Here is a 27,724-nt window from a genome sequence, read left to right as displayed (position 1 = left end):
TCAGCATCCCGAGTAGCTAGGATTACAGGCACATGCCACCATGCCTCACTAATTCTTTGTATTTGTAGAGATAGGATTTCACCATGTTAGCCAGGATGGTCTTGATCTCCTGATCTCATGATCCACCCGCCTCGGCCTCCCAAAGCGCTGGGATTACAGACGTGAGCCACCATGCATGGCCATATATATTTTTTTATTTCCCACCATAGCATTTTGAAAATAAGTCATCTTTGCAAGTAGCTATTCTGATTTTAAAAAAAAAACACAAAAGGATCCTCAGTATTTTTGTCATTAACAAGTAATTCTCCTCTCATCATATATAAGCTCTGTTAGAGTGCTACTTTTTCTTTTTTTTTCTTTTTTTTTTTTTTGAGACGGGGTCTTGCTCTATCGTCCAGGCTAGAGGGCAGTGGCATGATTTCGGCTCGCCACAACCTCCGCCTCCTGGGTTCAAGTGATTCTTCTGCCTCAGCCTCCTGAATAGCTGGGACTACAGGCGTGCACCACCACACCTGGCTAATTTTTGTATGTTTAGTAGAGATGGGATTTCACCATATTAGCCAGGCTGGTTTCCAACTCCTGACTGCAGGTGGTCTGCCCGCCTCAGCCTCCCAAAGTGCTAGAACTACAGGCATGAGCCATTGTGTCTGGCCTTATTGTTGAGTTTTGTTTTGTTTTGTTTTTGTTTTTTTTGAGACGGAGTCTTGCTCTGTCGCCTAGGTTGGAGTGCAGTGGCACTGCAACCTCCTCTTCCTGGGTTCAAGCGATTCTCCTGCCTCAGCCTCCCGAGTAGCTGGGACTACAGGCTCCCACTCCCATGCCTGGCTAATTTTTTGTATTTTTAGTAGCAACGGGGTTTCACCATATTGACCAGGCTGGTCTTGAACTCCTGACCTCAGGTGATCTGCCCACCTCGGCCTCCCAAAGTACTGGGATTACAGGCGTGAGTCATCTTACTTGGCCTCCTATTGTTGAGTTTTAAAAGTTCTTCATATGTTTTGGATATAAGTCTTTTATCAGATAGTGCTTTGCATTATTTCGCAGTTTGTGGCTTTTTTTACTCTATTAATTGTCATCTTTTGCAGACTAAAACTGTTTAATTTTGATGAGATACAACTTACCAAGTTTTTCATTAATAGATTGTGTTTTTGGTATTGTATTTAAAAACTTATCGCCACACCCAATATCACCTAGATTTTCTCCTATGTTAAAAGTTTTCTTTTAGTTTTGCATTTACATTTAGGTCTGTGATCCATTTGTAGTTAATTTTTCTGAAAGGGGTAAGGTCTGTACCCAGGATTCATTGTTTTACATCTGGAGGTCTGGTTGAAGAGACTATCCTCTCCATCAAATTGCCTTTGCACTTTTGGCAGAGATCAGTTGACTGTATTTTGTGGTTTTATTCCTGGGCTCTTCATTCCGTTCTGTTAACCTATTTATCTGTTCTTTTGCCAGCACTCTACTGTTTTGATTATTATAGCTTTACAGTAAGTTGCATAGTGTCAAGTCCTGTGACTTTGTTCTTCCTTAGTATTGTGTTAGCTATGCAGGGTCTTTGACTGTACATGTAAACTTTATCAATCATATCATCTGCAAAGACAGTTTTATTTCTTTCTGAAAGTTAAGGAATATACAGTGACCACAATTCCTTTTGGTTGAGCTTAAAGGTCATCCTTTCCCTGCCACCTGAATATCCTCTTGTTAAATTTTAAGCTGAACATGTACATGATTAACAGTGAATTTCCTGAAGAGGTCCTGTAAAGAGGAAATAAAAAAATTGAAAGAGGCAGAATTTACTAGTTTGGTTATATTTTGGTATTTTCCTTAGGTTTACATTTATTTATTTTTCTTGTTGGCATGTATTAACATTATTTTCAGTTTTAAAAAAAAGGAAAGCAAAAAGTAAGCTGTGTTTATTTACCTTTCATTGAAAACGGTAATAAAAGAAAAAAATAAGATCCAGACTTTGTATGAATATTGAGTAATACTAAATTATATTTTATAAAAAGATTTTACAGCCTAATTGGGAAAACACACATTGAACATTTTTTTGGCTTTAATTTTTTATTTTACTTTTTCCTCACAGCAGCCCGAGGGAACTGGCATGATAGATGAAGAGTTCACTGTTGCAAGACTCTACATTAGCAAAATGAAGTCAGAAGTAAAAACCATGGTGAAACGTTGCAAGCAGTTAGAAAGCACACAAACTGAGAGCAACAAAAAAGTGGAAGAAAATGAAAAGGAGTTAGCAGCATGTCAGCTTCGTATCTCTCAAGTAAGTTACAGAACAAAATGTATTTTTTGAAACAGCCACATAGAAATTTTATTTATTGTACAAGTTTTCAGAAAAATGTGTGTCTGTAGGTGATGTTTAGTTGTTTTTTTCCTAGTCTAGCTGCAGTAAATTTGAATGATTTAACTGAGTTATATTTGCCTAGCATAAATGTGGGTTATGTATAGAAATTTACGAGAAAGACATGACCGGTAGTAACTTGTTAAAGACTCCAGAATTCCAGGGTGGGCAAAACTGCAGGGAACCAGTTTCCTGGCTTGGCAACTGAATGAATGGGGCCATTCACCACAATCGGAATTTCACAAAGAGAGAAGATGATAACGTTAGATGGCGGTATCTTTAAAATTAGTATTTCATATTTGAGTCTTCAGTGCCTTAGTTTGCAAGTTATGATCACCATTTAATTAATTGATTAAATTATTTAACATTTCAAAATTGGCTCCTGAACATTTTAGGTTTAAATATTCCCAAGTTTATCATATATAGATAATAAAATGTTTACTGTCAAATATTCTTTAAAGTGTACGCATGAGATATGTTTTCCACTTCATATCAGTGTATTTTTTCCAAAAGCATGAAGCCAAAATTAAGTCATTAACTGAATACCTTCAAAATGTGGAACAAAAGAAAAGACAGCTGGAGGAATCTGTCGATTCCCTCAGTGAAGAACTAGTCCAGCTTCGAGCACAAGGTATAGCTCCCAACTGTTTATGAGTTAACATCTATGTTCTTATTTTAGTATAATTGTAGTAAACTTAATATTCACACTGACAGAATAGTAGGAATATGGCTGACTTGGAATGCTAAACAAATCATACATATTAATGTTACTTTGAAACATATATTTTTTTGCTGTTTCGAGATGGAGTCTTTGCTGTGTCACCCAGGCTGGAGTGCAGTGGCCCTATCTTGACTCACTGTAGCCTCCACCTCCTGGGTTCAAGCAATTCTCCTGCCACAGCCTCCCTAGTAGCTGGGACCACAGGCGCATGCCACCATGCCCAGCTAATTTTTTGTATTTTTAGTAGAGATGGGGCTTCACCATGTTAGCCAGGATGGTCTCGATCTCCTGACCTCGTGATCCACCCACCTCGGCCTCCCAAAGTGCTGGGATTACAGGCATGAGCCACTGTGCCTGGCGAAACTTTTTTTTTTTTTTTTTTTTTTAAGATTTTGTTTGAATATGGAAATAGCCAATCTGGGGATTTCCCACAGTTATGAAGGGGTGTGTGTGTGTGTCTTAACATAGGGGACTTAGGAGTTACCTCATTTCTTTACCATTCCCTTAACTGTTCTGGATTAGGCAAAAAAATAAATAAACAAAGGAATACATAATACCAACACGATGGATATGACTTGTATACTAGTCTACATGTCATTGAACTGGGAGAGCAGGTGACATTTGGGTAATTTGAAGTGGAATATTGCTAAGGAAAATGCTTATTGTAAAATCCATTTGCTCCTTGGTTTATATGAGGAACCTTAAAGGCTTATTTCACTCTTCTATATTCTCTCTATTCAAACAGAGAAAGTCCATGAAATGGAAAAGGAGCACTTAAATAAGGTTCAGACTGCAAATGAAGTTAAGGCAAGTTTGATGTCACGTTTCTAATGACTTTAATTCATCAGTATTAATTTTGATTAGTCTGACTTTAACAACCTTTTCCCCCTCAAAATTTTAGCAAGCTGTTGAACAGCAGATCCAGAGCCACAGAGAAACTCATCAAAAACAGATCAGTAGTTTGAGAGATGAAGTAGAAGCAAAAGAAAAACTTATTACTGATCTTCAAGAGTAAGTATTATACTTCTCTAGTTAGGAGGAAAGAAGCAGTTACTGATGGACACAGTATATTCTTATTTAGAAACCTGCAGTTTTCATCAAAATTACATTTTTATCTTGGAAAATAAAGAATTTTCTCATTTATGAGTAAAACTTATAAATTCCAGGTGAAATTTTTGAAGCTTTTTTTTAGGTCTTTTGTTCTAAATTATTCAGTAAAAAGGAAGAAAAAAAATCCCCAACCTAAGTCCATTATTGCAAATAGATACCACAGTCTCCTCCAAATCCTTTATTTAATTTCGTTTTTTTTTTTTTTTTTTTTTTTTTGAGACAGAGTCTCGCTCTGTCGCCCAGGCTGGAGTGCAGTGGCCGGATCTCAGCTCACTGCAAGCTCCGCCTCCTGGGTTTACACCATTCTCCTGCCTCAGCCTCCTGAGTAGCTGGGACTACAGGCGCCCGCCACCTCGCCCGGCTAGTTTTTTGTATTTTTTAGTAGAGACGGGGTTTCACCGTGTTATCCAGGATGGTCTCGATCTCCTGACCTCGTGATCCGCCCGTCTCGGCCTCCCAAAGTGCTGGGATTACAGGCTTGAGCCACCGTGCCTGGCCTAATTTCCTTTTTTAAAAAAATTCTTGGCTGCATGCAGTGGCTGATGGCCTGTGACCCCAGTGCTTTGGGAGGCCGGGACAGGAGGATCACTAGAGGCCAGGAGTTCATCAAGACCAGCCTGGGCAACATGTTAGTGAGACTCTGCCTCTACACAAAACAATGTTTTAAATTAGCTGAGCATGGTGGCACATGCCTGTAGTCCCAGTGACTCAGGAGGCTGTGGCACAAGAAGTACTTGAGGAGTGTTGGAGTTTTGAGGCTGAAGCAAGCTATGATTGTACTCCAACCTGGGCGACAGAGTGAGACCCTGACTCAAAATTCTTAACTGGGAAAAACTTTTCTGGAAGTTCTATGGATTTTCAAAGGTTTTTGTTTTTTTATTTTTTTTAAGTTGTCATCTTAGTTTATCTAGAAGACAGTTTCCCTGCCTCCATAACCATGTGCACATACATAGAGTTTATGGAAGTCAGAGTCTGCAACAGTTTGAGTAAGGACCAGAAGAGAGTAACACAACAAAATGATGAGGTTTGGGGCATAGGTCTTACTATGAGTACTTGATGGAAGTAGGCATAAGGATTCGGGAAGATGAAAGAGGAGAACAAAATCATGATTTCAAACCAAAATACGAAAAATTTTGTATGCCTGCTAGTAGCCAGGTCCCTTCCCTCTTTTCCTCCATGGGGGATAGGATAACAGAAAAGTCCTTGATGAGATTATAGAATTTAAAAGTTTGGAAATTTTAATGATGACATTGAGAAAACTATGATATTGATACTGTGTTATGATATTGATACTGTGTTAATTTTTTTTTCTTTTGTCAGCCAAAATCAGAAAATGATGTTAGAGCAGGAACGTCTAAGAGTAGAACACGAGAAGTTGAAAGCCACAGATCAGGAAAAGAGCAGAAAATTACATGAACTTACGTGAGTAATTGTTTTTAATTAAAGTTTAAAAATAAAAGCTAAATTAGAGAATTATAGGCATTACCCTGGATATAGCCAGTGGATACATGTTTTACTTTGTATGGGCTAAAGGATTTTTTCTTAAATCCACTGAGTTGGTTTGATTTATATCTAAATACTTGTAATATATACTTGTATTTTAGTGAAAGCAAGGTCTTATATTTATTTCATTGTGGTTAAGATTTAGATTTCTGTTTATCAATCTGCTTGCTGTTTCTTTATCTCCATATTACTTCAGGATCCAGCATAAAAATGAACCTAAAACAATATGTTAAGTAATTAGGAGATTTTAAGATCTATCACAAAAACTGAGTTTTTGTTAAACTTTCTTTCGCATAAAAGCATTGTGGTTTTTAGCCTTGCCATTTTGAACAGAGGTTTTCATAGTTTACCTTTTCTTATTTTCTCAAAACTCAGTTTTCTAGAATCTTAGGTAGAAAATTCATGATTATAATTTTTCACATACCTTGAGTTTGTGAGATAATTTGCAAATGAACTGTGATATTATTAGGATAGTTGGAACATCAGGACCAGTTCAGAGTGGATTTTATGAAGATTCTGCTAACTTGCAGCTATGATTTTGTTTAGAATACTTTCAATGTAAAATATTTTAGTCTTTGACAGTTTATAATCAATCAGTATCATTTTGGATAAATAGCAGTATAATATATGTGGCATATTTTAAAATATAAATTAGAACCATTCCTTATTCTTTGAATTCTGCCACATTTTATTTCATCTCTTCCATTGCTATATATGGAATGTATAACAATAAACTGTTGTTTTAGAAGGCATATGAAAATTTTTTGAAATCGCCCAGGTGCAGTGGCTCACACTCATAATCTCAGCATTTTGGGAGGCCAAGGCAGGAGAATCAGTTGAGCCCAGTGTTTGAAAATCAGCCTGGGCAATATAGTGAGACCCTGTCTCTACAAAAAATTTTCAGACAGGCCTGGTTGTACATGTCTATGGTCCCAGCTACTTGGGAGACAGGTGAGGAGGATCACTTGAGCCCAGGAGGTTGAGGTTGCGGTGAGCAGTGTTTGGGACAGAAACCCTGTGTCCAAAAAAAAAAAAAAAAGACAGCATGGATAAATTGTTTAAAATAGGCATCTTGTATTTATTTAAGAATTTATCCTTTCAGATACAAAAGATTTTATTCAACTCTCATGCTAAGTACAATTTTACAGAATAAAATTTGAAAATATATGTTTGTTCTTCTACTGTTAGGGTTATGCAAGATAGACGAGAACAAGCAAGACAAGACTTGAAGGGTTTGGAAGAGACAGTGGTAAGAAAAACATGAAAATAAATAGGATTTGGGAATATTTTGTGTGTTTTTTTCTACCATGATTATTCTAAATTTAAAGTCTGAACTCCAAAAATATCACTGTTCTTAATCCAAGGCAAAAGAACTTCAGACTTTACACAACCTACGCAAACTCTTTGTTCAGGACCTGGCTACCAGAGTTAAAAAGGTAAAGTAACTATGCTGAGGTGGGTGTTTGCATAAATGGTGCTTGCTTCTAGGTAATTCTTTGTATTCAAAGTGAAATAACTTTACAGTCATGTCAATTTTTGTATAGTTAAGCTTAGATTTTTTTTATTTTTTAAATTTTCATAATACTTATTGACCTCTTTCCTCAGAGTGCCGAGATTGATTCTGATGACACCGGAGGCAGCGCTGCTCAGAAGCAGAAAATCTCCTTTCTTGAAAATAATCTTGAACAGCTGACTAAAGTGCACAAACAGGTACTAAAGAGTATATTTTCTGGTAGTTGCAAGATAGTAAAAATAAAAAATCGAGGATTGGCAAGTGAGTATTTCAATCTTTCAGAGTCCTCAGGAATGTTTATACCCTGAGCCATTTTATCAGAAATTATATAAAGAAACCACAAGTAACTTTTAGAGGAGTTAGTATTTTTAACAACCTTATTATCAAAAGAGGCAGTGAAAACATGTATTCTCATTTTCTCTTTAGGATTTTAAGACGATTTTCATAATTTATTCATGGTAATTTTGAAATCTCTACTACACAACAAGACTGCAGTTAAAATACTGCATAGTCTTTTGGGGAGAGTGGTGTTTTTATATCTAATACCCCAGTGTGTCAAATATAATGAAGCAGTTTTCATTTCACCAGATTAGTTGTCTTACTGAAGAAACATAGCACTATCTTGTAATGTATTATCTTTGCTTAGTAGAGGGAGAGAACAATTCTTCCCCTGAAAAATTAAAGGAAACTATACCTTTGTCAATAAATAGATGTGTGTATGATATGTAGAGATGGATGTATTCCCTGCGTGTTTCTGCCTAAATTAGATAAATGGGAAACAATATAAAATGCTGTTTTACTTCTTTTCTAAAGAGCAATTATGAAATGCTGGTACTCTTTCAAATCATCCTGTTAAATCTGGAATCCGTGTTTTTTTTGTGTACGTTTAGTTGGTACGTGATAATGCAGATCTCCGCTGTGAACTTCCTAAGTTGGAAAAGCGACTTCGAGCTACAGCTGAGAGAGTGAAAGCTTTGGAATCAGCACTGAAAGAAGCTAAAGAAAATGCATCTCGTGATCGCAAACGTTATCAGCAAGAAGTAGATCGCATAAAGGAAGCAGTCAGGTCAAAGAATATGGCCAGAAGAGGGCATTCTGCACAGATTGGTTAGTAGAACACATTAAAACCTTTAAACCTTGCTCAATTTGAATGCTCATTTAGCTGAAAACATCCGAATTTTATGTGTTGTCATGGTGCATCTGTCTTTATTTTCTAACTTAGCAAGGAGTGGCACTGTTGGGAGAGAGGAATAACCACATTAGCAGAACAAGAAGATAAATGAGAACTAGAGAAGCAAGCAAGAATGGTCATGGAATGGAGAAACTATATAGAGCAATATTATTAAAGCCAAGAGAATTGCAAGAAAATAAGCCATCAGCAATGATTTAATGTTTAAGAATGATCATTAGTGGCCAGGCGCGGTGGCTCACGCCTGTAATCCCAACACTTTGGGAGGCCAAGGCAGGTGATCACCTGAGGTCAGAAGTTCAAGACCAGCCTAACATCATGAAACCCTGTCTCTACTAAATACAAAAAAATTAGCCAGGCATGGTAGTGAACACCTGTAACCCAGCAACTTGGGAGGCTGAGGCAGGAGAATCGCTGGAACCCGGGAAGTGGAGGTTGCCAAGATGGCACCATTGCACTCTGGCCTGGGTGACGAGCGAGACTCCATCTCAAAAAAAAAAAAAAAAATGGTGCAGGAAGTGTTTTTTTTTTTTTTTTATTTTTACTTTGTTTGTTTTTTGAGACAGAGTTTCACTCTTGTTGCTCAGGCTGGAGTGCAATGGCATGATCTTGGCTCACTGCAACCTCTGCCTCCCGGGTTTAAGTGATTCTCCTGCCTCAGTCTCCCTAGTAGCTGGAATTGTAGGTGCAAGCCACCATGCCCAGCTAATTTTGTATTTTTAGTAGAGACAGGGTTTTTCCTTGTTGGTCAGGCTGGTCTCGAACTCCTGACCTCAGATGATCCACCTGCCTCCGCCTCCCAAAATGTTGGGATTACAGGCTGTGCCTAGCCTTTTTTTTTTTTTTTTTTTTTTTTTAATGACATGGTCTTGCTTGTCACCCATGCTGGACTGCAGTAGTACAGTTACGGCTCACTGCAGCCCCAACCTCCCAGGCTCATGCGATCCTCCTACCTCAGCCTTCCAAGGAGCCGGGACTACAGGTGCATGCCACCACACCTAGCTAATTTTTTTATTTTCTGTGGAGACAGGATTTTGCCTTATTGTCTAGTCTGATCTTCAACTCCTGGACCCAAGTGATCCACCTCTCAAAATGCTGGGATTACACAGGCATGAGCCATTATGCCTGGCCAGAAAGATTTTTTTTAAAGGCTAAGAATTACATAGGTCCTAGAGAAAAGGATGCTACAGAAAAGAAAAAGTGATGGAGAAACAAAAAGGCAAAGAAAAACAAAACATTTGGGAATTTGTTGTGATTAGGAGAAGAAACCTTAACAGTCACTGCAGTCACATCTTAAGCTTTATTCTAAAGTCTGTCTTTATTTTTCATATTAGCTAAACCTATTCGTCCCGGGCAACATCCAGCAGCTTCTCCAACTCACCCAAGTGCAATTCGTGGAGGAGGTGCATTTGTTCAGAACAGCCAGCCAGTGGCAGTGCGAGGTGGAGGAGGCAAACAAGTGTAAACATTTATACATACCCACAGGTTTGTTATTTATATCTGGCTTTTCATATCTGTTTGTGGAAAATTGGTTGTCAAATAGATTTTTTGATTTTTAAAAAAATTCTCACATTAGTGTTATGTTTTTTTTTTAACTTAAGCAATTATAAAGGTAATTTAGCTTGATCTTTTTGTATAGTTTAGATCATACTGTATATTCAAATTTGTGGTCTTAATTGTTTTGAAATCTAGCATTGGACCATTTGTACTAGCTCTTGATATTCAGTCTAATGGATGTACCATGATTTATAAACATTCCTTTTTGCTGGACGTGTAATTATATAATTTTTTCCATAATTGAAATTTTCAAAAACCAAAATTTTCATATATGAAATTTGAAACTTTTTTTTTTTTTTTTTTGTGAGATGGAGTCTCACTCTTGTCACCCAGCCTTGAGTGCAATGGCATGATCTCAGCTCACTGCAACCTCTGGCTCCTGGGTTCAAGCGATCCACCTGCCTCAGCCTCCCGAATAGCTGGGATTACCTGCTCCCGCCACCATGCCCGGCTAATTTTTATATTTTTAGTAGAGACGAGGTTTTACCGTGTTGGCCAGGCTGGTCTGAAACTCCTGGCTTCAGGTGATCCGCCTGCCTTGGCCTCCCAAAGCACTGGGATTACAGGTGTGAGCCACTGCGCCCGGCCTGAAACATCTTGTATTCCCTAACCTATTAGAGATTATTTCCAGGAGGTTCCCAGAAATGCAGTTACAAGGAAATGTGAACTTTTTTTTTTTTTTTTTTTTTTTTTTTGAGACGGAGTCTCGCTCTGTCGCCCAGGCTGGAGTGCAGTGGCCGGATCTCAGCTCACTGCAATCTCCGCCTCCCGGGTTCCCGCCATTCTCCTGCCTCAGCCTCCGGAGTAGCTGGGACTACAGGCGCCCGCCTCCTCGCCCGGCTAGTTTTTTGTATTTTTTTAGTAGAGACGGGGTTTCACAGTGTTAGCCAGGATGGTCTCGATCTCCTGACCTCGTGATCCTCCCGTCTCGGCCTCCCAAAGTGCTGGGATTACAGGCTTGAGCCACCGCGCCCGGCCTTGTGAACATTTTTAAGGCTCTCGCTACATACTAACACATTGGTTTCTAGAAAGACTGCACCAAATTTCATATGAGCAAAGCTTACTAACAAATTTCTGAGTTTTATTTATAATTGTATAAGTAATATCTGTTCTTTATAGGGCATAAAACAATCACAAATTAGAAAAAAAGTCTAGAGTACTATATCTCTCTTTCTGGAACTTTCTGTATTAGTTTTTCAATTTAAAAGCTTAAACTGTTGATAACTATTCTAATACACTCCACCTATTTAACTACATATGCTGCTTCGTAGCCTGCATTCCCCCCACCCGCTCCAAGACGGAGTCTCGTTCTTGTTGCCCAGGCTGAAGTGCAATGGTGCAATCTTGGCTTACCGCAACCTCCGCCTTCCGGGTTCAAGCGATTCTCCTGCCTCAGCCTCCCAAGTAGCTGGGATTACAGGCATGCACCACCACGCCCGGCTAATTTTGTATTTCATAGCCTGCTTTTTAAACTTAGCAATATATTCAGAACACGTTCTTCTACAACATGATTGAATTAGTTAGTGGTTGCCTAATAATTCATCATATAGCAGGAACTCTGACTCTTCAGAAAGTCCCTGATGTGTGTATATGCTTTGGAAATAAAATATAGTAGATAATTACGAAATGATTAGCTGTTTCTGACAAATACTAAAGCAACTTTATTTTAATGTTGCTTGTTTATACTTGGACATTTTGCATAATACTGTCTCTAAATTTGAGTAGAAAATTAAGAAATATTCTGAAGGATTCACATTTCTAACAATTTTAAACATTGCGTTCACACAATGTAGAATTTAAAACAGTGGTAGAGTGAAAAGAACATGGACTATGGAGTTCCATCCAAGTTGGAATCCTGACTCCTTTTATGAACTTGAGCAGATAAACTTTTTAATAGTTTCTTTCTCATTCTGACTTGTTTTACAGTACTTCAGCATAAAAATAAATTATGGATTTATTGCCTATTTAATGAATCTCTAAAACAACATTTTTCTTTCTTTTTTTTTTTTTTTTTTTTGAGATGGAGTCTTGCTCTGTCACCCAGGCTGGAGTGCAGTGGCCGGATCTCGGATCTCAGCTCACTGCAAGCTCCGCCTCCCGGGTTTACGCCATTCTCCTGCCTCAGCCTCCCGAGTAGCTGGGACTACAGGCGCCCGCCACATTGCCCGGCTAGTTTTTTGTATTTTTTAGGAGAGATGGGGTTTCACGGTGTTAGCCAGGATGGTCTCGATCTCCTGACCTCGTGATCCGCCCATCTCGGCCTCCCAAAGTGCTGGGATTACAGGCTTGAGCCACCGCGCCCGTCCTAAAACAAAATTTTTCTACATAGCCACAATATTATCACACCCAGTAAGATTATATTTTTAATATTATTTAATGCCATTCCATATTCACATTTTTCCAATTTTTTTTTACTATCCTGTACAACTGGTTTGTCTAAACCAGAGTACAATTCAGGACTGCTGTTTGCATTTGGTTTTATCCCTTAAATCTCTTCTGATCTTGAATGAGCACCCTGTTTAGTGATATTGACTTAATGAAGAGTAGACCCAGTTGTCTTGAGGGTATAACACCTTCTGGATGTTGTGTCTGATTGTTCTTATGTGTAGTCACCTTGTTCTCTCTCCCCTCTATTTCTATGCAAAAGCATTGATTAGACTCAGCATAAACATTTTTGACAAGGTTATGTCATAGATAATAAGTACTTAATATCAGTAGACATACAATAGCTGGTTTTCCTGATAATTAGAGATAGCTCCTGTGTTCTTCCCCTTTGGACAATAACTCTGTTTTATTAGTAAGATGGAAGTCATTCTTAAGAATTACATGAGTTGGCGGGGCGCGGTGGCTCACACCTGTAATCCCAGCACTTTGGGAGGCTGAGGTGGGTGGGTCACCTGAGGTCAGGAGTTCAAGACCAGCCTGACCAACATGGAGAAACCCTGCCTCTGCTAAAAAGACAAAATTAGCTGGGCATGGTGGCGCATACCTGTAATTGCAGCTACTCGGGAGGCTGAGACAGGAGAATCACTTGAACCTGGGAGGTGGAGGTTCCAGTGATCCGAGATCATGGCATTGCACTCCAGCCTGGGCAACAAGAGCGAAATTCTGTCTCAGAAGGAAAAAAAAAAAAAAGAATTACACGAGTTAAAATGTTACCCATCACACAGTATTCAGTAGATGCAAGCCTTTTCCTACCTTTCTGGAAGTGGGAGCTGGGCAAGGGGATTTCAAAGCATAGATATAAAGTTTACCCTTTTTGAATATTGTTCTCACATTAAAATTCATATGTCAACTTTAAACTTACCTCATTGTAGAGAGGATAGACCATACTTTTATTAACTATAGCTGATCCCTGTATAGTGACACCAGGTTAGCACATAAGGGAGATGGCTAACTCAGCCAAACTAGGTTTTCAAGACTTGAAAGTTATGATGTAAAAATACAGTTATTTACAGGTTTGTTTTGATGCTGGTCCAAGGATAGTGGTTCTTAGTTTTCAAACTCTTGTAATCTGTCTTAAATCATGATTGGGAAGTATATGATTCACTTAAGTGATAAATTGTTTAAATGTTAAATAATTTGCAGAGGTTTGTTTGTTTGTTTTGAGACAGAGTCTTGCTCTGTCGCCCAGGCTGGAGTGCAGTGGCAGGATCTCAGCTCACTTCCTGCTTTGAAGCAGTTCTCCCTGCCTCAGTCTCCCGAGTAGCTGGGATTATAGGCGCCCACTACCACGCCCGGCTAAGTTTTTTGTATTTTTACTAGAGATGGGGTTTTGCCATGTTGGCCAGGCTGGTCTTGAACTCCTGACCTCAGGTGATCTGCCCCCCCCCCCCCCCCCTCGCCGACTTCCCAAAGTGCTGGGACTGCAGGCATGAGCCATCGTGCCTGGCGAGAAATTTTTTTAATGTTAAGAAAAACATTTCAAGTCACTGTGTTTATTTTTGGAAAGGATGACATTTGTAATACTGATACTTTTAGTTAACCAGTTTTACATGGCTGGTCTTCTGCTTTGCATAGCACTTTAAATAGGTTGAGTTTTTCTAAATGCATAGGTAAGTAGGCAGTTTAATACAAAGATGTTTAATACTACTAGAAGTATTTTGCTGTTACTTTTCCTACTGTATACACCTCTTGTTTATCCCTGTTCCTCTACACCTCTCCCCCTCTTTTTTTTTTTTTTTTAAAGCTTCTGTATACATAACTAGTAGTTGCTGGTTAGTGTTGCTTGGTTTAAGGATGTCACTGACCACTGTCTGCTGGTTAAAAGATTAGCCATCTTTTTCTTTTTTAAACAAATATAATGCATAAATCAGCTTACCCATAGCTTTATTGGGGAGAATAAAAACAAAGGGAGGGCTGACCTCCTTTTAAACATTACTGCTTCTAAACAGTTCTACTTAGGCAGTAAATAAAAGGAAACCAACTCATTTAATTTTGCCATCTTTGTAATTTTGGGGAAAGTAGCCACAGCTGTTGGCTAAAATGTTTGTAAACTATTGGCATATTTTATTTTCTTGTTTTATTCTTCATGATTATCTCAAACACAAGTTTTGTAAAACTAAACATATTTACTCTCTATGCTTTCTCCCATTTTTAGGTATTAAAAAGTAATCGAAGTATGAAGAGGACATGGTATCAAGCAGTCATTCAATGACTATAACCTCTACTCCCTTGGGATTGTAGAATTATAACTTTTAAAAAAATGTATAAATTATACCTGGCCTGTACAGCTGTTTCCTACCTACTCTTCTTGTAAACTCTGCTGCTTCCCAACACAACTAGAGTGCAATTTTGGCATCTTAGGAGGGAAAAAGGACAGTTTACAACTGTGGCCCTATTTATTACACAGTTTGTCTATCATGTCTTAAATTTAGTCTTCTCTGTGCCAAGCTAACTGTACCTTATAGGACTGTACTTTTTGTATTTGTTTTTTGTCTGTTTATTTTTTAATCTCAGTTTAAATTACCTAGTTGCTACTGCTTCTTTTCTTTTCCTATTAAAACGTCTTCCTTTTTTTTTTTTAAGAGAAAATGGAACATTTAGGTTAAATGTCTTTAAATTTTACCACTTACAACACTACATGCCCATAAAATATATCCAGTCAGTACTGTATTTTAAAATTCCTTGAAATGATATTATTAGGGTTAAAATTACTTGTATTGTTTCTGAAGTTTGCTCCTGAAAACCACTGTTTGAGCACTGAAACCTTACAAATGCCTAACTAGGCATTTGAGACTGAGCAAGGCTACTTGTTATCTCATGAAATGCCTGTTGCCGAGTTATTTTGAATAGAAATATTTTAAAGTATCAAAAACAGATCTTAGTTTAAGAGAGTTTGGAAAAGGAATTATATTTCTCTTTTTCCTGATTCTGTACTCAACAAGTCTTGATGGAATGAAAATACTCCGCTTTATTCTGGTGAGCCTGCTAGCTAATATAAGTATTGGACAGGTAATAATTTGTCATCTTTAATATTAGTAAAATGAATTAAGATATTATAGGATTAAACAATTTTATACTGTTAGTACTTTATTGGCTGACCTAAATTTATAGCCTGTGGAAATTGAGAAAAATGAAGAAACAGGACACATATATGATGAATTAAAAATATATTTAGGTCAATTTTGTTCTGAAATCCCTGAGGTGTTTTTAACCTGCTGCACTAATTTGTACACTAATTTATTTCGTGTTTAGTCTAAAAATAGTAATTTGTTTGCAAGTCACTAATAATCATTAAATAAATTATTTTGTTGGCCATAGCCCATAATTTTGTAATTAGTACTAAGTGTATACGTATTTTTGCCAGTTTTTCCTCAGATGATTAAGTCAACAGCTTATTTTAGGAAACTATAAAATAATAGGGAAAGAGATTTCACTATTTGCTTCATCAATGGTAGGGGGCGGTGACTGCAACTGTGTTAGCAGAAATTCACAGAGAATGAGGATTTAAGGTTAGTCAGTAGAGAAACTTGGAAAGTTCTGTGTTAGGATCTGGCTGGCAGAATTAACTTTTTCCAAAAGTTTTATACACAGATATTTGTATTAAATTTGGAGCCATAGTCAGAAGACTGAGATCATAATTGGCTTATTTTTCTATTTCCTTAACTATTGTAATTTCCACTTTTATAATAATTTTGATTTAAAATACAAATTTATTTATTTATTTTTTTAATAGTCAAAAATCTTTGCTGTTGTAGTCTGCAAACTAAAATGATTGTGTTGCTTTTAGGATTGATCAGAAGAAACACTCCAAAAATCGAAATGAAATGTTGGTGCAGCCAGATATAAGTAATACAGTTAACAAGCAAAAAGAGTGCTGCCACCTCTTTATGATCGTTTTCTAAATGAAGAAACATTTGGCTGCATTCACATAGATCTGTATGTTTTGTTTTCAGTTGAAAACTTGCCTCCTTTGGCAATATTCGTAAATGAAGCAGAATTTTTTTTTCTCTTTTTTCCGAATATGTTAGTTTCGTTCTTGTAAGATGTATCATGGGTATTGGTGCTGTGTAATGAACAATGAATTTTAATTAGCATGTGGTTCAGAATATACAATGTTAGGTTTTTAAAAATATCTTGATGGTTCTTTTCTATTTATAATTTCAGACTTTCATAAAGTGTACTAAGAATTTCATAAATTTGTTTTCAGTGAACTGCTTTTTGCTATGGTAGGTCATTAAACACAGCACTTACTCTTAAAAATGAAAATTTCTGATCGTCTAGGATATTGACACATTTCAATTTGCAGTGTCTTTTTGACTGGACATATTAACGTTCCTCTGAATGGCATTGACAGATGGTTCAGAAGAGAAACTCAGTGAAATAAAGAGAATAATATTTATTCATGGCGATTAATTAAATTATTTGCCTAACTTAAGCAAACTAACTACTGTGCTTAACTCTCAGTTTGCGCTTAACTCCATTTAACATGAGGTGACAGAAGAGTCTGAGTCTACCTGTAGAATATGTTGGTTTATTTTCAGTACTTGAAGATACATTCACAAATACTTGGTTTGGGAAGACACCGTTTAATTTTAAGTTAACTTGCATGCTGTAAATGCGTTTTATGTTTAAATAAAGAGGAAGATTTTTTGAAATGTAATGACTTTCTTAAAACTTAAGTGTTAGATTGATTTTACATGACTGAGTTCAGGCGTTATCTTGACAGAATAGTGACTGATACATCATTATATTTATGTATATTTTGTTTCCTAATGTCTTGCAGTCTTTTGGACAGCAGGTATTAAATGTGTAGAGCTAGAAATGAATGACCAGTCTCACATATAAAACTTTTTTTTTTTTGAGATGGAGTCTTGCTGTGTCCCCCAGGCTGGAGTGCAGTTGTGTGATCTCAGCTCACTGCAACCCTCACCGCCTGGATTCAAGTGCAGATTCAGGGACTCCTGGATTCAAGGACTCCTGCCTCAGTCTCCAAGTAGCTGGGATTACAGGCATGCGCCACCATGCCCAGCTAATTTTTGTATTTGTAGTAGAGATGGGGTTTCACCATGTTGGCCAGGCTGGTCTCGAACTCCTGACCCCATGTGATCCTCCCGCCTCGGCCTCCAAAAGTGCTGGGATTACAGGCAGCCACTGCGCCCGGCCAGTCTCACCTATATTTTACTTTGATTAGTCCCCATTGTTCATCTGAGTCTGGTGGTTTTATTAACCAGGATAAGAACACCTGTTAACGTTTGTTTTTTAGATACTTCCTCAATGATCTTTCAGGTCTAGCTGGAGAATAACTTTAAAAAGATTGTTCCTAAATTCAAGTGGCAATTTTGTTTTCTTGTTTTGGGGTACATTGGGCTTTATATGTTTTTACACTATTGTGGAAAATTTTAAGCAGATACGAAATCAGACAGTAGTAAACCCCAAGTACCAGTTACTCAGTGTCAACAATGATCAACTACAGCTAATATTGTTTCATCCATAATCTACTCATCTTCCCCCAACAACCCCCCCCCCCCCACATTATTTTGAAGCAATCCTAGAAAACATATGCTTTTTTTTTTTTTTTTTTTTTTGGAGACGGAGTCTCGCTCTCTTGCCCAGGCTGGAGTGCAGTTGTGCGATCTCAGTTCACTGCAGGCTCTGCCTCCCTGTTTCAAGCCATTTTCCTGCCTCAGCCTCCCAAGTAGATGGGACTACAGGCGCCTGCACCATGCCCGGCTGATTTTATTTATTTATTTATTTGTTTGTTTGTTTATTTATTTTAGCAGAGACGGGGTTTCACGGTGTTAGCCAGGATGATCTCTATCTCCTGACCTCGTGATCTGCCCACCTCGGCCCCAGAAAGTGCTGGGATTACAGGCATGAGCCAGCGCGCCCGGCATTTGCTGCTTTAATAAGTATTTCAGTATGTATTTGTAAAAGATAAGGACTCCTTAAAACATACCCAATGAATACCATTATCACATCAAAAAATTTATAATTTTCATATCAAAATCAAAAATCACATCAAAAAATATATTCAAATATTTAGTTTTTGTAAACAGTTTGAGTCAAGATCCAATGGAAGTTCATATATTAATGAAGAGTCCCACTGTCATCTTTTTTCATTGCAATGTATGAAGAAAATAACTTTTTTGCCCTGTAGTTTCCTAGATACAGCAGTTGCATCCCCTTCATATCATTTAACAAATTTCTGTGGCCTTTATATTTCCTATAAATTTGTTTCGGATCCACAGACATAATCAGATTCAGATAGTTGTTTTGTTGGATGAGGACAGTATTGATAGGTGGTGGTATTCTTCCATCAGGTGACACATAATGTGTACTTGTCTATTCTTGAACTGTTAGTCACTATTGGTCAGTGCCTAGATCCATCAATTAAATAGGGGATACAGAATTACAGTATTTTTTTTCATTTGTTGGCTGCAGTAGAGAAACTTGGTCTCTTACTTGGTTCATCTAGTGGGGATGGGTGTGTGTGTGTGTGTGTGTGTGTATGTATAGTTTGTATAGGAAAGATGAGGTAAATGCTTCTTTCCCTTTGTAAGCTTCAAAATGAGCTGCATCACTACGATCTTCCAGTAGTAACTAGTTTTGTATTTTTTCCTTTTTGGCTTTTTTTTAATTTTATTTTTTAGCTGTGCTCTATGAGCCTTCGTATTAATTTTTTTCCTTTCCTGGAGAAATCTGAAAATAGTTTTTTTTCCAAATTAAAAAAAAAATCACAGCACATCTAAGGAATGGGATGCAAAAGGGCATATAGGAGTGATAGAAATTAGTGAGAAAATTTATACACTCTTGCAGGCAAACTAGGATGGGGGTGGATAATTAATACAGTATCATAACTGATGGCTGGAGAATTAGATTTTTAAATTATTTTTGAATTGAGATGGGGTCTCTCTTTTTTTCTTTTTTTTTTTTTGAGACGGGGTCTTGTCACCCAGGCTGGAGTACAGTGGTGCAGTGGTGCGATCTCAGTGCACTGCAACCTCTGTCTTCCTAGCCCAAGTGATTTTCTTACCTTAGCTTCCTGAGTACTTGGGATCACAAGCATGCACCACTACGCCTGGCTGTTTTTTTGTTTTGTTTTGTTTTTTGGTAGAGATGGGGTTTTGCCATGTTTCCCAAGCTAGTCTTGAACTCCTGAGCTCAGGCGATCCACTCACCTTGACCTCCCAAAGTGCTAGGATTATAGGTGTGAGCCACTGCACCTGGCCTCCAATGCTTTTTCCTGGTCCTCCAATGCTTTTTTTTTTTTTTTTTTTTTTTTTGGGTAATACATAGACTGACTGAGTTTCCCTCGTTGCCCTGGCTGGAGTGCAATGGCGCAATCTTGGCTCGGTGCAGTCTTGGTTTACCGCAACCTCTGCCTCCTGGGTTCAAGCACCTCTGCCTCCTGGGTTCAAGCAATTCTCCCCTCAGCCTCCCAAGTAGCTGGTATTATAGGCATGCGCCACCACGCCCAGCTGATTTTGTATTATTTAGTAGAGACAGGGTTTCTCCATGTTGGTCAGGCTGGTCTTGAACTCCCGACCTCAGGTGATCCGCTTGCCTCGGCTTCCTAAAGTGCTGGGATTACAGGCGTGAGCCACCGTGCCTGGCCCAATGCTTTTAAAATTTTTCTTGAGAGAGTCTGGCTCCGTTGCCCAGGCTGGCGGGCAGTAGTGTGATCTTGTCTCACAGCTACCTCTGTCCCCCAGGCTCAAGCTGTTCTCCTGCCTCAGGTTCCCAAGTAGCTGGGACTACAGGCTTGTGCCATCATGCCTGGCTAATTTTTGTAGAGGCAGAATTCCACCATGTTGCCCAGCCTGTCTCAAACTCCTGAGCTCAAGTGATCCACCCACTTCGGCCTCTGAAAGTGCTGGCATTACAGGTGTGAGCCCCCATGCCTGGTCAGCTTTTTTAAAAGATGGGGTCTTACCCTGTCACCCAGGATGGAGTGCAGTGGTGCAGTCAGTCTACTTGGGATCCCATGCTGATGGATCATACAAAACTCTCAGTGGCTGCATGAGGCCCTGTGGTCAAGAAAGGCAAACTCACATTTTTGTTAGAACAAATTGCAGACCCTCCTGGGACAGGAGACTCAATGTACTCACCACCAAGTTGATAGTTGGTTTCTTCAAGGAACAGTTGAACTCAATATTGCTGGTAGGACGTTAGTCAGAAGCAGTAATTCGATCAGGCTTTGTAAGTGGGAGCCCTTGCTACTGGACGTGCATAGCTTTCATCTCCCACTGACCACACCATTCCTGTACTCACTGTACCAGCACTGCAGCGATGGGTGACAGACTGGCTGATGTCAACCATTGGTTAAATTCCTCTTCCCTAGTAGATACTGTCTGGTAGGCATTAACATGTCACACAAGATCCTCACATCCTTTGCTCATACCTACCCCTGTCTGTGTCTATGGGAAGGGCAGGCACAGCAGCTTGAGACTTCTGTTTGGCCTTTGTCACTATACAGGATAACCTGTATCCAACAGGCCAAAGATCTAATGTAGGGATCATGCCAGTTACTAAGTGTGTCAATTCTAGTTACACATCAGAGACAAGGAAATGACCAGCAGAGGGATCCACAGAGCACGTGCCGCTTTTATGTGAGCACTATATGTTGCCTAAGTAGAACTTAGTTGGCACTCCATACCTCCATGTGTGCCCCCCATGATGATGTTTTAGGTTTCTAGGTACAATGTCAGCTTAGACCCTGTATCCAACAGCCTTCAAAATATTTGGGCATTCCCTTTTATCTAGTGTCCAGTAACCTGAACAAATGGCCATCATTCTTTTGAGGGCAGGACTGGGGAATTGTACCAGGTTGCTGCAAGGTCCTTCTTCCTGGCTACTGAACCTCATTACTGCAGAGGTAATCAGGTTAAAATGCAGTCATCATTTTCCAATATGACTGAAAGGGAATGCATAGAGGGGAGATGATGTGTAGATATGGCATCTACAGGCTAAGGAAAGAGGTCTTTTTTTTTTTTTTTTTTTTTTTTTTTTTTTTTTTTTTTTTGAGACGGAGTCTCGCTCTGTCACCCAGACTGGAGTGCAGTGGCCAGATCTCAGCTCACTGCAAGCTCCGCCTCCCGGGTTCACGCCATTCTCCTGCCTCAGCCTCCCGAGTAGCTGGGACTACAGGCGCCGCCACCTCGCCCGGCTAGTTTTTTTTTTTTGTCTTTTTAGTAGAGACGGGGTTTCACCGTGTTAGCCAGGATGGTCTCGATTTCCTGACCTCGTGATCCGCCCGTCTCGGCCTCCCAAAGTGCTGGGATTACAGGCTTGAGCCACCGCGCCCGGCCTGAAAGAGGTCTTGAACAGCTTCTTCCCTCACAGACCTCAGAAGGAATCCATCCTGCCAATATCACCTTAATTTTGGACTTGTAACCTCCAGAACCATAAGACAATACATTTCTGTTGTTTAAGCCACCCAGTTTGTGATATTTAACAACAGCCCTAGCAAACTAACACAATAGCCTGCTCTGATAATTCAGCAGGACCCTCTAAGCATTTCTCCATAGCATGGTCAGCATAAGCTTTGTACAGTTGATCTTTGTCAGTATGAGAGAAAGGGGCTACTTTTCTCAGGTCTGGCATGCTTCCCCTGGCTGCTTATTACCATCCTGTTGTCAGGCATGGCTCAGCTCCAGCTGTGACCCGAGTATGCAGTCACTTAGCCAGCTTGCAGCTCTGGCCTTGGCGCCCTGTGACTACCTCGCTAGCTGGCAGGTGGCTCCCTCTGAGCCTGTCCTTCAGCCTCAGTTCACACATAGCCTGGAGAGGCACTCGCTGCTTGCGGCTGCAGTCTTCTGTCCCCTTGTACTCTGGAGGAGTGTGCCAGCCTCAGCCCATGTGTACCCCCATGGTGTGTTTCCTTCTTGCCTGTCCTGGCCATGATTCCCTGCTTGCCAGTGGCAGCCTGAATGCACCTCAAAGGAAAGTTTCTGGTAACTGACTCGGCTGTCACCCAGGGCAATCCAGCAAATGTCCCTGCCATACAGTGAGCTGCAGCCACACCTCCACAAGATCTGAATCCCAAACTTGGGGAGGGACATCCCTATCCAAGTTTGTTCCTTCCTTGGGTACTTTTCCTTAACCCTTGGGTATCCTATAAAGTTTTCTGTATCCATTTGGAAGGCAATTCCCTTGGACCTTGGCTGATACAAAGGGAGATATGTAAGTTTATACTCAGAATGATTGATTGATTGATTGATTGATTGATTGATTGATTTTGAGATGGAGTTCTGCTCTTGTCGCCCAGGCTGGAGTACAGCGGCATGATCTTAGCTCACTGCAACTTCCACCTCCCAGGTTCAAGTGATTTCCTGCCTCAGCCTCCCAAGTAGCTGGGACTGCAGGCAGCCACCACCACGCCCAGCTAATTTTTTTTTTTTTTTTTTTAATTTTTAGACGGAGTCTTGCTCTGTTGCCATGCTGGAGTGCAGTGGCACAATCTTGACTCACTGCAGCCTCCGCCTCCTGCATTCAAGCAATTCTCCTGCCTCAGCCTTCTGAGTAGCTGGGACTACAGATGCGTGCCTCCACGCCCGGCTAATTTTTTGTATTTTTTTTTTTTTTTTTTTTTTGAGACGGAGTCTTGCTCTGTCGCCCAGGCTGGAGTGCAGTGGCCGGACCTCAGCTCAATGCAAGTTCCGCCTCCCGGGTTCACGCCATTCTCCTGCCTCAGCCTCCCGAGTAGCTGGGACTACAGGCGCCGCCACCTCGCCCAGCTATTTTTTTGTATTTTTAGTAGAGACAGGGTTTCACCGGGTTAGCCAGGATGGTCTCGATCTCCTCATGATCCGCCCGTCTCGGCCTCCCAAAGTGCTGGGATTACAGGCTTGAGCCACCGCGCCCGGCCAATTTTTTGTATTTTTAGTAGAGATGAGGTTTCACCATGTTGGCCAGGATGGTCTTGATCTCCTGACCTCATGATCTGCCCGCCTTGGCCTCCCAAAGTGCTGGGATTACAGGCGTGAGCCACCGCGCCCAGTCCAGCTACTTTTTATATTTTTAGTAGCGACGGGATTTCACCATGTTGGCCAGGCTAGTCTCGAACTCCTGACCACAGGTGATCCACCCGCCTCGGCCTCCCAAAGTCCTGGGATTACAGGAGTGAGCCACTGCGCCCAGCCTATGTTCAGAATATTTAATGCTTAGCCCTTTCCCCTACTTGGCTGTCTGAATGCTGGTAGCCAGGCTTACGCTTCCAGCCAGGAGATGAGAAGATTCTGTGCAAAATTTGGCAGCTGATATCGGGGGTCTCTAGGGAAGCAGCAATTTCGGGAATGCCACAGTCAACAAATCCTACTCCTGTGAGCCAGTTGCTTCCAGTCAGTTTATTGTCCTCCTCTTCAATATGCACAGACAGGCAAGGATCACCAGCCATTTGAGGGATGCCTCTAGGGTGAAAGGTAGAATCAAAACCCACAACCCAAAATTGAACAAAGTGGGACTGTGAAGGGAGAAGAAAACATTTTTAAGGAACTGCCACTAATATCCTCAGGTTTTCAAATTGTAAGGTTTTTCGCCATCTAAGAAAAAAAGAATATTCAGAAAACAAATCCTGAAAATAGAAATTAAAAACTCAGTAGAAGGGTTAGAACATGAAGTTGAGGAAATCTCCCACAAAGTAGTACAAAAAGAACAGCTAGAAAGTAGGAAAGAAAAGACCAGAACAAAAGGCCTCAGGTCTGAAAATAAGCATGCCATCAAGAGAACAGAAGAAACAGCAGAGGAAATCATTAGTGAAACTGAAAGCCATGGCTTTCCAATGCCCAGCACAATATATTAAAAACAGACCCACACTAGGGCATGCCATTGTGAATTTCACTACAAAGAATGCCTGAACTAGAAAAAATTTTAAAAGTGTCATACAAATGACTGAGAATCTGAATGCCTCAAATAACATCAGATATTAGAAGAAAGTAGTGGGGAGGAGGGAGGGATGGCATTGGGAGTTATACCTGATGTAAATGACAAGTTGATGGGTGCTGACGAGTTGATGGGTGCAGCACACCAGCATGGCACAAGTATACATATGTAACAAACCTGCACATTATGCACATGTACCCTAGAACTTAAAGTATAATAAAAAAATAAAAAATAATAATAAAATTTCTTGAAATAGCAAAAAAAAAAAAAAAAAAAAAAGTAGCTCGGTATCTTTAAAATTCCAAGGGAACGTTATCTCCACCCTCAATTAGTGTAAGGGTAGGTGGAATAAAAAGGTTTCCAGGCACACTAGTTCCCAAAAATGTTACTTATTTTTTAAGACAGGTTGCAGTGGTGCAGTGGTGTGATCTCAGCTCACTGCAACTTCCGCCTCCCAGGTGCAAGCGATTCTCATGCCTCAGCCTCCCAAGTAGCTAGGACTACAGGCATGCACCACTATGCCTGGCTAATTTTTTTATTTTTGGTAGAGGTGGGGGTTTCACCATGTTGGCCAAGCTGGTCTCAAACTCCTGTCCTCAAGTGATCCACCCGCCTCGGCCTCCCAAAGTGCTGGGATTACAGGCATGAGCCACCGTGCTGGCCAGCAAACATGTCACTTCTTACATACCTTTTATCAGGAAGCTGTACCTCAACCATAATAAGGGACTAAACTAAGGAAGATGCAGGGCATACAAAAGAACGGGACCCCCAAGGTGACGGCATACACAGCAACCAGTCCAGACAGGAGCCAGTCAGAGACGCTTCCAAGACAAAATGGAGAGTAATTGATATATTTGAACTTTTTGAGAGGAGATTTATAAAACTGGAGAGTTTAGGGTGGAATAAATGACTGGTGCAAAGAACACTAAGAAAAAATTACTATTCACAAAAGAATCATATAAGCAAGAAAGGGAAAGTAATAGTCTAATTACATGGCTCAGCTGTGATTGACATGTCATCATCATAAAAATGTAAACAAGGATTATTAACGAAATTCACGATACGCCTTTATTGGGAAGAGAAGGAGTTGAGGGGTGTGTGTGTGTGTTGATGGTAGTGAAAGAGTCCTCATCTCCCATAGTGATGGGACAACTGATAATGCTTAAACATGAATAATTTGGAAGTACTGGAGATCTGGAGATGAGAACAGAGAAAGTGGTTACTTCCGGCGAGTGCAAAGAATGTGAAGTGGGAAAGTGAAGGGGTGGCCTGCCCCTCCACACTTGTGGGTGTTTCTCGTTAGGTGGAAACGAAAGACTTGAGAAAAGGAATAAAACACAGAGACAAAGTGTAGAGAAAGAAAAGCGGGGCCCAGGGGACCGGCGCTCAGCTTACAGAGGACCCACGCCGGCACCGGCCTCTGAGTTCCCTTAGTATTTATTGAGAATTATCTTAGTCATTAAAAGGATAAGGGAGTGGATGGATAATAGGATTATTGTAGGGAGGAAATCGGCAGTAAGACATATGAAAAAATCCTTGTAATATGAATAAGTTTAAAGGAAAATGCTGTGCCTTGAGATGTATATGCGACATCTCCATAAACCTTTTAGCAGTATTGCTCCAGCAAGTCCCACCTTATTCCTAAAGGCGATTTCTCCTCACTCAGTAAGCAAGGCACACAATGGGTATTACCCGGAGATGTTCCATTGCCCAGGGAGGGGCAGGAGACAAATGTTTTTCTCTTTCTTGAGATTTAAGAGAATGGTGATGACTTTTAACCACAAGCAGCCTTTAGGCACTTGTTTAACAAAGCACATTCTGCACAGCCCAAAATCCTTTTAACCTTAAATCACCTTCGCACATGTCTCTTGCAAGGACAAAGTTGAAGATAAGGTCACAGATTAACAGCATCTCAAATACAGAACTAAATGGAGTCTTTTATGTCTACTTCCTTCTATATAGACATGGTAACAAGCTGATCTCTCTTTCTTTTCCCCACAGGAAAGGAACTGCTGGTTTTTTAAGGATGTTTTCTAGAGCTTGTTTGACTTTTTGGGCCTCAGATTATATTTTGCCATCAAGCTCCCCTTTGAATATGGTAAGCAGCTATGGGAAGTACAGTCAGCCCGCCATATCCATGAGTTCCACATCTGTGGATTCAACCAACCACACATGAAAATATTCCAGGAGGGAAAGGCTGGGTGCAGTGGCTCACACCTGTAATCCCAGCACTTTGGAAGGCTAAGGTGGGAGAATCACTTGAGCCTGGGAGGTCGAGGCTGCAGTGAGCTGTGATCGTGCCACTGCACTCCAGCCTGGGTGACAGAACAAGACCCTGTCTCAAAAAAAAAAAAAAAAAAGTCTTGAAAGAGAAAAAAGAAAAAATATTTTGGGGGAGGGGAACAATAAACATAATACAATTTTTAAAATAATATAATAAATAACTATTTACCTAGCATTACATTGCATTAGTTGTTATAAGTAATCTAGAGATGATCTAAAGTACACAGGTGGATGTGTGTAGGTTATATGCAAATGTTATGCTGTTTTATATCAGAGACTTGAGCATGTGCGGATTGGGTATCTGTAGGGGAGTCCTGGAACCAATTCCCCTCAGATAGAGAGACAACTGTACTTCTTTTTCTTTTTTTTTTCTGAGACGGGATCTCACCCAGGCAGTAGTGCAGTGGTGCCATCACATCTCACTACGGCCTCGACCTCCCCAGGCTCAAGTGAGCCTCCCACCTCAGCCTCCCAAGTAGCTGGAACTACAGGTGTGTGCCACCATTCCTGGCTAATTTTTGTGTTTTTTGTAGAGACAGGGTCTCGCTATGTTGTCCATGTTGGTCTTGGACTGCTGGGCTCGAGCAATCCTCCTGCCTTGGCCTCCTGAAGTGCTGGCATGAAGTCACCACACCTGGCCAACTGTACTACTTACTTCACCAAATAAATGCTTCCAAAGTTTGAAGATTTGGAAGAGAAGCTTTTTTTAAAAAATGTAAAATACACTTAACATAAAATTTACCACTGTGACCACTTTTTTTTTTTTTCTTCCAGACAGAATCTCACTCTGTTGCCCAAGCTGGAGTGCAGCAGCGCAATCTCTGAGCTCACTGCAACCTCTGCCTCCTGGGTTCAAGCGATTCTCCTGCCTCAAGCCTCCTGAGTAGCTGGAATTACAGGCGCAGGCCACCATGCCTGGCTAATTTTTTATTTTAGTAGAGACGGAGTTTCACCATGTTGGCCAAGGTGGTTTCAGACTCCTGAGCTCAGGCAATCTGCCTACCTCAGGCCTCCTAAAGTGCTGGGACTACAGGTGTGAGCCACTGCGCCCGGCCTTGACCACTTTTAAGGGTACAGTTCAGTAGTGTTGGAAAAGAAGCAATTTTTTAAAAGGAAATATACACAGAAATCAGTTCAGGACTGGAAGTGCTACTATCTTGTGCTGTATTT

General features: G+C 40.2%; 1 protein-coding gene and 1 long non-coding RNA gene across 2 annotated transcripts in view; both read left to right on the top strand.

The window, feature by feature from the left end:
- Nucleotides 1–17,051, top strand: part of KIF5B (kinesin family member 5B) — a 50,114-nt gene extending 33,063 nt beyond the window's left edge. Inside the window, exons 16-26 of the mRNA XM_010357030.2 lie at nucleotides 2,087–2,275; nucleotides 2,867–2,984; nucleotides 3,820–3,881; nucleotides 3,976–4,085; nucleotides 5,505–5,606; nucleotides 6,876–6,936; nucleotides 7,052–7,123; nucleotides 7,293–7,397; nucleotides 8,091–8,307; nucleotides 9,724–9,874; nucleotides 14,547–17,051. Of these exons, the coding sequence (XP_010355332.1) occupies nucleotides 2,087–2,275; nucleotides 2,867–2,984; nucleotides 3,820–3,881; nucleotides 3,976–4,085; nucleotides 5,505–5,606; nucleotides 6,876–6,936; nucleotides 7,052–7,123; nucleotides 7,293–7,397; nucleotides 8,091–8,307; nucleotides 9,724–9,854 (1,167 nt within the window). The 3' untranslated portion in view covers nucleotides 9,855–9,874; nucleotides 14,547–17,051. The remainder of the gene's footprint in view (nucleotides 1–2,086; nucleotides 2,276–2,866; nucleotides 2,985–3,819; nucleotides 3,882–3,975; nucleotides 4,086–5,504; nucleotides 5,607–6,875; nucleotides 6,937–7,051; nucleotides 7,124–7,292; nucleotides 7,398–8,090; nucleotides 8,308–9,723; nucleotides 9,875–14,546) is intronic.
- A 1,122-nt stretch (nucleotides 17,052–18,173) lies between these two features.
- Nucleotides 18,174–27,385, top strand: LOC115900279. Its single transcript, XR_004059930.1, has 3 exons — nucleotides 18,174–18,308; nucleotides 26,273–26,369; nucleotides 27,329–27,385. It is a non-coding gene; the product is annotated as an uncharacterized LOC115900279 (long non-coding RNA).
- Nucleotides 27,386–27,724: the final 339 nt, after the last annotated feature.

The sequence above is a fragment of the Rhinopithecus roxellana genome, chromosome 11, assembly GCF_007565055.1.
Source record: "Rhinopithecus roxellana isolate Shanxi Qingling chromosome 11, ASM756505v1, whole genome shotgun sequence".
Classification (NCBI taxonomy): domain Eukaryota; kingdom Metazoa; phylum Chordata; class Mammalia; order Primates; family Cercopithecidae; genus Rhinopithecus; species Rhinopithecus roxellana.
The sequence above is the reverse complement of the archived record's forward strand: the minus strand, read 5'-3'. Positions and strand labels throughout refer to the sequence as shown.